We start from the raw sequence: 12,602 nt of genomic DNA, 5'->3' as shown, positions 1-12,602 counted from the left end.
CAGAGGGGATGGATGATGGGATGAGGCACAGCAGAGGGGATGGATGATGGGATGAGGCACAGCAGAGGGGATGGATGGTGGGATGAGGCACAGCAGAGGGGGTGGAGGTGGGATGGATAATGGGATGAGGCAAAGCAGATGGGATGGAGGTGGGGTGGATGATGGGATGAGGCACAGCAGAGGGGATGGATGATGGGATGAGGCACAGCAGAGGGGATGGAGGTGGGATGGATGATGGGATGAGGCACAGCAGAGGGGATGGATGATGGGATGAGGCACAGCAGAGGGGATGGATGATGGGATGAGGCACAGCAGAGGGGATGGATGATGGGATGAGGCACAGCAGTGGGGATGGATGATGGGATGAGGCACAGCAGAGGGGATGGAGGTGGGATAGATAATGGGATGAGGCAAAGCAGATGGGATGGATGATGGGATGAGGCACAGCAGAGGGGATGGATGATGGGATGAGGCACAGCAGAGGGGATGGATGATGGGATGAGGCACAGCAGAAGGGATGGATGATGGGATGAGGCACAGCAGAGGGGATGGATGATGGGATGAGGCACAGCAGAGGGGATGGATGGTGGGATGAGGCACAGCAGAGGGGATGGAGGTGGGATGGATGATGGGATGAGGCACAGCAGAGGGGATGGATGATGGGATGAGGCACAGCAGAGGGGATGGATGATGGGATGAGGCACAGCAGAGGGGATGGATGATGGGATGAGGCACAGCAGAGGGGATGGATGATGGGATGAGGCACAGCAGAGGGGATGGAGGTGGGATAGATAATGGGATGAGGCAAAGCAGAGGGGATGGATGATGGGATGAGGCACAGCAGAGGGGATGGATGATGGGATGAGGCACAGCAGAAGGGATGGATGGTGGGATGAGGCACAGCAGAGGGGATGGATGGTGGGATGAGGCACAGCAGAGGGGATGGAGGTGGGATGGATGATGGGATGAGGCACAGCAGAGGGGATGGATGATGGGATGAGGCACAGCAGAGGGGATGGATGATGGGATGAGGCACAGCAGAGGGGATGGATGATGGGATGAGGCACAGCAGAGGGGATGGATGATGGGATGAGACACAGCAGATGGGATGGAGGTGGGATGGATGATGGGATGAGGCACAGCAGAGGGGATGGATGATGGGATGAGGCACAGCAGAGGGGATGGAGGTGGGATGGATGATGGGATGAGGCACAGCAGAGGGGATGGATGATGGGATGAGGCACAGCAGAAGGGATGGATGGTGGGATGAGGCACAGCAGAGGGGATGGATGGTGGGATGAGGCACAGCAGAGGGGATGGAGGTGGGATGGATGATGGGATGAGGCACAGCAGAGGGGATGGATGATGGGATGAGGCACAGCAGAGGGGATGGATGATGGGATGAGGCACAGCAGAGGGGATGGATGATGGGATGAGGCACAGCAGAGGGGATGGATGGTGGGATGAGGCACAGCAGAGGGGATGGAGGTGGGATAGATAATGGGATGAGGCAAAGCAGATGGGATGGAGGTGGGATGGATGATGGGATGAGGCACAGCAGAGGGGATGGATGATGGGATGAGGCACAGCAGAGGGGATGGATGATGGGATGAGGCACAGCAGAGGGGATGGAGGTGGGATGGATGATGGGATGAGGCACAGCAGAGGGGGTGGATGGTGGGATGAGGCACAGCAGAGGGGATGGATGATGGGATGAGGCACAGCAGAAGGGATGGATGGTGGGATGAGGCACAGCAGAGGGGATGGATGGTGGAATGAGGCACAGCAGAGGGGATGGAGGTGGGATGGATGATGGGATGAGGCACAGCAGAGGGGATGGATGATGGGATGAGGCACAGCAGAGGGGATGGATGATGGGATGAGGCACAGCAGAGGGGATGGATGGTGGGATGAGGCACAGCAGAGGGGATGGAGGTGGGATGGATGATGGGATGAGGCACAGCAGAGGGGATGGATGGTGGGATGAGGCACAGCAGCAGAGGGGATGGATGGTGGGATGAGGCACAGCAGAGGGGATGGATGGTGGGATGAGGCACAGCAGAGGGGATGGAGGTGGGATGGATGATGAGATGAGGCACAGGCAGCAGACAGAGTGTCTTGTGAAGAGTAGAGTACCCTTTCTTCCTTACCTTGCAGAGCTGCAGGCCCTGGGTGCCGGTGTCTTCGGTGTGGCTGCACACTGTTCCCGCCAGGCCCGGATCAAGCAGGAAGGAGTCCCGGCTAGCTCCTCCCCCTTCACAGAGCCGGCCGCAGTGAGCACAGCCCGGCGGCTGCCAGCCTGCTGCCACTATGCCTAAGACTAGGGGGAGTGGGGGACACTACAGTGAGTGCAGTGACATACCCGGCCGGCGGCCGGCCGGCCAGAAGAATACGCGGCCGGCCGGCCGCGGAGGGCCAGCTTGGGACGGGACTCAGAGGGAGGGACACTGTCTGGGACTGGCACACAAAATGACATGCGCCCAGAGGTCGGCCCACCGGGCATATGCCCGGTCTGCCCTATGGCCAGTCCGGCCCTGTTCGGGACGTCCCAGAGCAGTATCACAAATGAGGGGTGGGAAAATGAAATCAAATCCCAATCTAGAAGGCCCAACCGGTGCCAACTAGAAGTTTACAATGCTCATCCTTAATGATGAGACTCAACAAAAAAGAGAAAAATTTTTTTTTTTTCAAACAGAAAAAAACCCTCGAGGTAGACCACCGGTCTCCTCAAATTGCGGCCTGCAAAACCTTGCGGCCAAATGAGGCATCCGCCGATGCCGTCACATCAATTTTATAGAATTTTGTAAAGGTATGTACCGACGACCAGGTGGCCGCCTTACATACCTGGACCACTGACGCCTGATGGCGAAAGGCCCAGGAAGTACTGAGCGCCCGAGTGGAGTGCGCCCTAACAGGGAACGGAGGACTCTGACCCTTAATAGAATAAGCCTGTACCACCGTCTGTCTAATCCATTTGGCAATGGTCGCGGCAGATGCAGGCAAACCCTTTCTGGGGCCATCCGTGATCACAAAAAGTGAATCCGTCTTACGGAATGATTCCGTAGCTTTCAGGTATACCCTGATTGCCCGAACCACATCTAAGGAATGCAACGCATGTTCCCGATGATGCTTGGGCTGAGGACACAAGGAAGGTAGTACAATATCTTCATTCAGATGAAAATCTGAAACCACCTTAGGAAGAAAAGATGGCTTAGGATGAAGTACTACCTTATCCCTATGAATCACTAGGTATGGGGACTGGCATGATAATGCAGCCAGTTCTGACACCCTGCGAGCAGAAGTAATAGCCACCAAGAAGGCCACCTTCTGGGATAAAGTAAGCAAGGGAATCTCCCTGATGTTTTCAAAGGGAGGTTTCTGTAGAACCGACAAAACCAAATTAAGATCCCAGGGCGGTAAGGGCGCGCGGACTGGAGGAGCCAGGTGCCGCACCCCCTGGATGAAATTCCGCACCAAGGACTTGGTAGCTAAAGGTTTCTGAAAGAAGATTGCTAATGCTGAAACTTGACCCTTGATGGTGCTCAAGGCTAGCTTCTGCTCAACCCCTTGTTGCAAAAAGGCCAATATTCGAGACACCGAATAGGTACGTGGAGGAAATCCTAAAGATTCGCACCACGCAATATAAGTCTTCCATGTGTGATAATAGACCTTGCTGGAAGTCGCTTTCCTTGCTTTAATAAGGGTAGGAATGACTGAAGTAGACAAACCTCTGTCCTTCAGTACTTGGGTCTCAATGGCCAGGCCATTAAACCCAGTGACTGTAAAGCATGATGGTAAATTGGTCCTTGAGACCACAGACACTCCCTGAGACGAAGTTCCCACGGAACGTCTGCGACTAGCATGTCCAAGTCGGCCAGGCCGGCTTGAGGAGGCCAGCCTAGAATTTCTAGGACCACTGACGCTGATAGAATCTGAACCAGGCGTCCCTAGAGGTATCTGGCCCCGACCATCCGAGAAAGTCTGGTCGTTTTCTGTTCCCACACATTTATCAGATACCTGATTGTTATCAGGAAAGGTGATCTTTTCTGGTTGAACCTCAGGGACCGAAGTCACCCGACTAGAGGCTACTTGGCCTATCTGGTCAACCAGATCCGATTCCTGTGAGGTATAGGGACTAATCTTAGGAAAAGGTAAAGGAAAAGATCTATTCAGGGAACGGTAACTACCGCTTCCTGTAGTACTTAAATGTTGGAAGGGAAGAATCGCACCGGTAGTAGTGGTTGAAGCTCGATCTAATGTCCTGAATACCAGTGAAAACGTCCCCCCACCCTGAAACCGGGTGGGGGCGCACCTTCAGGCTGTGTACTCCTTTGCTTCGGGTTTGGCTGGGTTGGTCCTCTGCTTGTCCGACCAGCCCTTCTTGAACCCTCCTGGAGGAGTCTTGCCTTTCCCGCTAGTACCAGCCGGGCGCCCTTTATGGGCGGTAAAGAAAGGTCCTCGCTTGTTGCGAGGTCCCTTAGCTTTAGCAGCCTGTGGCAAAAAAGTGCTCTTGCCCCCAGTGGCATCCTTAATGATTTCATCTAGGTTGGCCCCAAATAGACGATTCCCCTGAAAAGGGAGATTTGTCAAGGTCTTTTTGGAACCTAGGTCAGCTGACCAGCATTTTAACCTCAGCACACGTCTGAGGATCACCGCTGACATAGATGCATGCCCTAATAAGGGAGTAGTGTCCAAGGCTGCGTCACAGATAAACTGTAGCCCTTGTATAATCTGTTCCATCAAATCAGATGTCTCCTGGGGAATATCTTTTCCCCTAAGGTCTTGGCGTACCATTTTCGCCCATTCCGTAAGTGTCTGGGAAACTAGACCAATAACAATTACTGGTCTAAATACTGACCCTATCAGAGAGAAGATGGTGCGGGACTCTGCTTCCATCTTTCGATCCACCGGATCCTTAAAGGACGAAGTGTCCTCCACTGGGATAACCGTGGCTTTATTCAGCCTGGAAATAGGTGGATCCACCACTGGTGGTACCGTCCATTTCTTAATGATGGATTCCTCAAACGGATAGCGTCTAGCAATACGCTTGGAAATAGTAAAGGTACGTTTAGAATGCTCCCATTCTCCTTTAATCTGATTACCGAAACATTTGGGTACAGGAAAAACCTTCACCGTTTTGATGGGCTTATTAGTACCAAAAGGAATCTCTGTTTCAGTTGCCTCTGCCGGTAAAGCCTCAAGTTTTAAGGTTTCCTGCACTGCCACAACTAGTGCGTCCACCAATGCTTCTTCCTGAATTATAGCAGGAGAAGAAGCGTCCTCCTCACTGTCTGAGGGGGCTTTACCTGGGATAACAGCCCTTGCAGAGGAACCTGCAACTGCAGTGACCATCTCTGAATCTGAGTCAGAGGTGTCCGATAGTATAGGGGTAGGCGGGGGTCGCTTCCTTGACCCCCGTCCCTGACAGGCCGCCTCCACCCGAGCCACCATAGACTCCAAAATTGCTGTAAATGACTCTACACTCTGTGCACCGGCGGGTCCCGTGGCCCCCTCGAGGGAAACAGGTGGGGGAATATGTGTGGCAGGGTCCATGATAATTCCAGTCACTTCCTGGATAATATAATTTAAAAATAAAAAACTTTTTTTTTTTTTTTTTTCTCCAGACCCCCAGCGCCACAAAAAGCCCCTTAGTGTTACCTGCTAGGGATCCCTATCGATCGAGAGAGAGAGAGAGATAGACCCCCAGGCTCACCACTTGATGCTCAGAGTTTAACTGCAACAGGTTACAGCGCTGTCTTGACAAACAGGAAGTCTTTTGGCTGGCTGCCCAGGAAGAAAGGAGGCGGCTCCGCCCCTCTGCACGCCTTCCGGCGCCTCCCCTAGCTCCACGAGGTGTTTGGATCACCTCAAACATGGCCGCCCCCATGCTGGAGACACGAGGCTACGCCAAAATGGCGGCTTGTGCGATCCAGCAAAAAAAAATGGCGGCGGCCTGTACTGAATAGCGGTGTGCTGCAGGGCACACAACACTCTCTCTGCATGGGGATTTGGCGTGGTTGGCGGTACCGGCCCTGGCGGACCGCATGGCCATTCGGGAGGCCTGCTTATAGCTGGAGATCTGATTTAGGAAGGCAGTCTACATGTCCGTGGCTTCTGACTGGTAGGTAGCTTATTCTTATCACCGTAAGATTCCCAGAATGCCACAGATTACAATCTTTTTAACATGTATACAATTAGATTGCTCCTAACTAGACAGAAAATAACTGATTTGCTGAGGCAGAGAGAGAGAGGATATACCCTCTGGGACTGCCCCTAGGGTGTGGCCAGAGCTTTTTAATTTCCTGTCTAGTCCTGCTCCTGTGGAGGCAACATAACCCGAAGGTGGTGTATCACCGAGGACTACGTCTGTCAATGAGCGATAGAGAAAGAAAGCCTTGTCTTCAGTGAACCTGAAGTGCTCAGCACTGAGCACTTCTAGGTTCACTGCTGTCAGATGCCTATTATCACGTGTAGCCCAGAAGAAAAGCAGATTGAGGACAGTTTGTCCCTGATGTGCTTCAGTACAGTGCAGGAGAAACATCAGGGGTTTAAGACCGCTGATGTCTCCTTAAAGACAATCTGTCGCTGCACATTGCTATCACATTGGAGACACAGATAGCAATAAAAAAAAAAAAAAAATCTGACAGGGTTATAGCTCTTACTTTAAGGCACCGTTCACATCTAGGAGTTCTGGATCATGGACAGAATCGTCATGATTCTGCCCACAAACCCGAATCCGTGCAAATTACAGGACGAGCTTGCGATCCTCGTCATTTCCAATGGCACCCCAATCGCTGTTGTCGTCTGACAAATTGCGGAAAAAATGCGTAAACAGAATTGTGGATCGCCGGTCGCTCAAAAGAAGTTCGGGAAATTCGCAAAATCACGCCGCGATTGGGGTGCCATTGGAAATTAGGGGGAATCGCAAACGCGTCCCACGATTTGCAGTGATTCGGGTCTGCGGGCAGAATCGCAGCAATTCCACCCGCGATGCAGAATGCCTAGATGTGAACAGAGCCTAAACTGGAATGCAAAAAGTTGGGTCAGGTTAGATAGGAGTATAATTCTTCCTTGCCTCTGAAACCTAATCCGTGTTCAGATTGTGCTCTAAAAAGAAAGCAAAATAGAGGGCGCACCAGCCTAGCGCATTATCCTTTGCGATATTTTATTCAACAAGTATGTGCATCGTACTCACAAACCAAGAAGAAAAACAAGCACGGTAAAAAGTCCAAGTCCACCAAGTTCTCCATTCAGCATGCTCTTAATGGTAAAAAGAGTCCTGGAATGAAGACCTCCAAAAATATCTGACGCCTTTCGAGGGTGTCCCTCTTCTTCAGAGCACCGTCGAAATGCGTCAGTTATTTTTAGAGGTCTTCATTCCAGGACTGTCTTTACCATGCTGAATGGAGAACTTGGTGGACTTGGACTTTTTACCTTGCTTGTATTTCTTCTTGGTTTGTGAGTATAATGCATATACTTGTTGAATAAAATATTCTTGCAAAGGATAAATGCACTAGGCTGGCGCACCCTCTATTTTTCTTTTTTAGAGTTTCACCTGAGTTTCCTCGACTTATTGAGAGTGGCAGCACATTCTTTTAGGCGACTACACCGTCAGAAGTCACTAAAAAATCAAGTCGCACAGCACTTCTCAAGCGCAAGAGCATACAATTTCCTGTTCAGATTGTGTTCCAGAGGCTACTGACAGGAGGCGACACCTCCTCACTGCCTGTTAACTCCATATTTGTTAACAAACGTGCGCAAATGCATGCATTGCACTCAGTTGTGGGGAGTTTGTGGTGCTTCCCCATTTACTTGAATGTGTAGCATACGGAAGGGTTGCAGCCTGATGATAGCTACATGTCTGGTGAACTTTGCCACGGGTGCAAATCATTGCGGCATGTAGAAACCTTGTCCGCTGCCTACTGCGGCTTAAAGGGGGTATCAATCCTGTCCGCTGCCTATTGCAGCTTAAAGGGGGGCAGTAGGTGGGCAGCAAAAATATGGCTCAACTTCACCCAACCCCCCAAAGTCTAAATAAAGCCTTAAAGTATAATTCTGCATTAAATAACACAACATTCACCTACTTTTCTCACCAATCCATTCGATGACTCTGGTCGGATCTTGAAGTTCAAAATCATGTAAATCTTTGTACCTTAAACAAAGCAGCAAAGACAGAAAGTGGATGACAGGGAAGTTATTTTCATTTCTAGGTATTACTCATGCTGAATCCTTGTAAAGTTTTTATGAAAGTAACCAATGATGTGATTTAGTTTTCTTTTTACAAGCTTGTTGTGTCATATTTCCAATAAGCCACGCATGCACAGATTTGAAGATGCTCCCTTTAGGCTGGGTTCACACTGCTGTGACCGGAAAGTCACGCGGCTTGCTTGCAACTTTATTGCAAGTCAATGCAAGTCGTGATGAAGTCGCCCCAAAGTAGTGCAGACACCTTTTTCTAAGTCGACTTGAGTCGCACCGATTAGAAGGGTTCCACTGGGGTGCGACTTGTCATGCAACTTTGAACTCTCACGTCGCATGACAAGTCGCGACAGTGTGAACTGCGCATATATGGATGTGTGTAGATCGTCAGGCTACATTTTTTAAAATAACAAACATGCTATACTGGTATTGCACAGAGCAGCCTCTGAACCTCCTCTTTGTGGGTTCCCCACTGGCACTCTGGGCTCCTCTTCTCTGTGCGCCCCCATAGGAAACCGCTTCCTATGTGGGCACACCTGCAAGCTTCTTCTCGGGCTGGGCTGTGTGCGTCCCACACAGCTTGGCTCAACCCTGCCCCCTCCTCACTGTATTTAATTGAAAACAGCAGGAGCCAATAGCTATTGCTGCCATCTCTGAGCATGTGAGATGGGAGAGAGCGAGAGCCAGCACTGCTGCAGACAGGCACAGTGCTGGATCAATACAGGGCTCAAGTAAGTATGGGGGGGGGGGGGAACTACTAGGTGAAGGATTTTTACCTCAAGGCTCGGTTCACATCTATGTGTTTTTTTTTTTTAATGCTTTTTACAGAAGCGCACTACAGTCCATTTAACATGGTTTTCTATAGAAAACGTTCACATCTATGCCTTTTATAGATGATGCGTTTTTGGAAAGGGTCAGGGATTTTTTTTAAAAGCAAAATAGTGCGTTTATGGTTCAATAGACTTCAATGGAAAATCTGCAGAAGAGCATAGAGTGCGTTTTTGCCGTGATTTTCGTTTTTAATCCATCCAACAAAAAATTGGCCAAAAAAAAAAAAAAGCATAAGAAAAATGCAAAACGCATCAAAAAACTCACGAAAAATGCATAAAAACCTTTTTAGCAATCCTGCCGATGGGGACTTGTCTCCAATGGACATGGCGCAAGAGATGGTCAGAGACTGCGGACATGGCACAAGAGATGGTCAGAGATTGGGGACATGGCACAAGAGATGGTCAGAGACTGCGGACATGGCACAAGAGATGGTCAGAGACTGCGGACATGGCACAAGAGATGGTCAGAGACTGCGGACATGGCACAAGAGATGGTCAGAGACTGCGGACATGGCACAAGAGATGGCCAGAGACTGCGGACATGGCACAAGAGATGGCCAGAGACTGCGGACATTGCACAAGAGATGGCCAGAGACTGCGGACATGGCACAAGAGATGGTCAGAGACTGCTGACATGGAACAAGAGATAGTCATAGACTGCGGACATGGCACAAGAGATGGCCAGAAACCGGGGACATGATACAAGAGATGATCAGAGACGCCGGACATGATACAAGAGATGATCAGAGACGCCGGACATGATACAAGAGATGATCAGAGACTGTGGACGTGATACAAGAGATGGGCAGAGACTGCAGACATGATACAAGAGATGATCAGAGACGCCGGACATGATACAAGAGATGGGCAGAGACTGCAGACATGATACAAGAGATGATCAGAGACTGTGGACGTGATACAAGAGATGGGCAGAGACTGCAGACATGATACAAGAGATGATCAGAGACTGTGGACGTGATACAAGAGATGGGCAGAGACTGCAGACATGATACAAGAGATGGGCAGAGACTGCAGACATGATACAAGAGATGGGCAGAGACTGCAGACATGATACAAGAGATGGGCAGAGACTGCAGACATGATACAAGAGATGGGCAGAGACTGCAGACATGATACAAGTGATGGTCAGAGACTGAGGACATGATACAAGTGATGGTCAGAGACTGAGGACATGATACAAGAGATGGGCAGAGACTGCAGACATGATACAAGAGATGGGCAGAGACTGCAGACATGATACAAGAGATGGGCAGAGACTGCAGACATGATACAAGAGATGGGCAGAGACTGCAGACATGATACAAGAGATGGGCAGAGACTGCAGACATGATACAAGAGATGGGCAGAGACTGCAGACATGATACAAGAGATGGGCAGAGACTGCAGACATGATACAAGAGATGGGCAGAGACTGCAGACACGATACAAGAGATGGGCAGAGACTGCAGACACGATACAAGAGATGGGCAGAGACTGCAGACATAATACAATAATAGATGGTCAGAATTGCAGTCTGACATCCTTAGTTCAGGTTCTCCAAAATTTGAACAAGATTAACAGACCTGAACCTGGGCAGATTTGTCCACCACTAGTATTCTATACTGGGAAATAGTTTGAGCTGCTGGAACCATTATCTGATTTAGTCTTTATCTGTGACCCTCAAGCCTGTAAGATAATATCCAGATTCCAGAGCACTCTTTCTGCTCAGCAAGGCATGCTGGGAACTGTAGTCCCAGAGCTGCTCACCCCTGATAGTAAGTGAAATCTGATAATGGCATATTATTGTTCCCTCCACACAGACTCACAGCCTGAGAGACTCCACCATCCACTCTTCACACTCCTCGTTCTCCATGCTGCAGCCTGAAATCGAGTGTAAACCCTTCACTTCCTGGTTCACTTTTCCATTTCTGCCATTTTGCTTCAGGGCAACGGATAAGATAAATGAACAAAACTAAGGTATCTCAGCTCACTGCACACACAGGTCAAAAAAGCATTTCTTTGAAACTGGAGAACTGATATTTTTGCTTTTAAAAAAAAAAATATGTAAGTCACGGACTCCCTGTTCTCATTTGAGCCTTAGCGGCCATTTTACTTTTGGGCGAATTAACAAGCATACATTTATATTGGACTCTCGTGTCCACACAGGCCCTCAATCACTCGATGTAAATAAGTTACACCCTCAAATCAATAAATAAAGGAGAGCTTCAAAACGGCTGCTAAAAAATGACAAATCTGACATCAGGAGGTCCTCATAGCATGTGTTTATTTTCCTCGGCAGCCATTTTGCTTATTGGCAACTTTCCCTATACCTGGAAAAGGCTTTAACTTATTGCAGGCAATTCTTTATTACCTTTTAATTGAGCAGAGGCAGTTCTCCTAAGTAACTAGGGCATATATGTATAAATGTGAACACATTGAAAGTAGAAAATATGTCACCAGCACACCAAGGATCTCCAGAACGGGTCCAAAGCTTTATTTGGCAATCACATCGTAATTACCGAATCAATGCTTCGGAGGCTCGCAGGACCCCTTCATCAGGCATGTGACGTCATGTCCTCAGCTCCCATCGTATCGTCCATACGATCTGCGATTCAATGTTATCTTAACGACAGATTGCAAAATGAGTGCGCATCCATGCGATGTGTTTCAGGTGCGGGGGGGAAAAAAGATCCTGCGCCATTATGGTGCGGATGCGATGCAAATTCAGCCATAAAAAAAAAATGTATGGCTGAAATCGCACCTCACAGACCTCACATGTGATGTGCAAAGGAATGCGATGCAATTCCTGTGCGATCACATGCGGTGTCTGCATCGCACAAGTATGAACCCAGGCTCACAGCCATTTTTCAGGAACGTGTGTGTTGGCAATATTGTGTTTAAATGTGAGCACACACACATTAGAATACCCAATTTTGTGGTAAAATATAAAAGATGGTGTTACACCAAATAAATATATATCTAACCCGTCACACTTTAAAATTCTGTCCGCCCCTGGAACGGCGACAAACTGCGGTACATTAAATTATCTATAGCAGGGGTGGGGAACCTTTTTTCTGTCGAGGGCCATTTGGGTATTTATAAAATCATTCGGGGGCCGTACAAGTGTGTGTGTGTGTATATATATATACACACACACACACATTCCCTTCCCCCACGTGCACACCCACTGTTATATTTATATATAAATTTCCTAACCCCACACGCACTCCCACAGTCCATTTATGGCTGTGTCCCATTGTCGGGTCGGTGCAGTGTGGGGCATGGAGATCAGATGGCTGTTTGTTCTACGAGATCTCCCTGCCCACTGCCCGACCCGTTGCTGCGCATGCGCACTATAACGTGTGCCCGACACCGTTGCGATGTTGTCAAAATTCCCTAACTATTCCATGCATGCGCAGTAGGACTTGTGATGTGGCTACAGCTGAAGCCACAGCTGATCCGCAACCGGAAATTACAGAGGTATGGAGATCTGATAGAACACCAGGTAAGCAGAGGAACCCGCTCTGTGTGTAATCAGGAGGCGCTCCCCCTTCCCCTCCGGAGGCAGCCCAA

The 12,602-nt window shown here is 49.5% G+C and overlaps 1 protein-coding gene across 2 annotated transcripts in view; it reads right to left on the bottom strand.

Moving 5' to 3' along the window:
* WDR73 (WD repeat domain 73) overlaps positions 1 to 10,976 on the bottom strand; it is a 53,715-nt gene extending 42,739 nt beyond the window's left edge. Inside the window, exons 1-2 of one of the 2 annotated variants that reach the window (XM_082245427.1) lie at positions 10,856 to 10,976; positions 8,085 to 8,152 (exon numbers count right to left, since the gene is read on the bottom strand). In XM_082245427.1, the coding sequence (XP_082101553.1) occupies positions 8,085 to 8,152; positions 10,856 to 10,902 (115 nt within the window). In that variant the 5' untranslated portion in view covers positions 10,903 to 10,976. Of the gene's footprint in view, positions 1 to 8,080; positions 8,153 to 10,855 lie in introns of both variants that reach the window. The other variant, XM_082245428.1, reaches the window with a different exon arrangement.
* Between the last annotated feature and the right edge of the window lie 1,626 nt (positions 10,977 to 12,602).

Source organism: Pelophylax lessonae (assembly GCF_965119305.1).
Source record: "Pelophylax lessonae genome assembly, chromosome: 2".
NCBI lineage: Eukaryota > Metazoa > Chordata > Amphibia > Anura > Ranidae > Pelophylax > Pelophylax lessonae.
The sequence above is the reverse complement of the archived record's forward strand: the minus strand, read 5'-3'. Positions and strand labels throughout refer to the sequence as shown.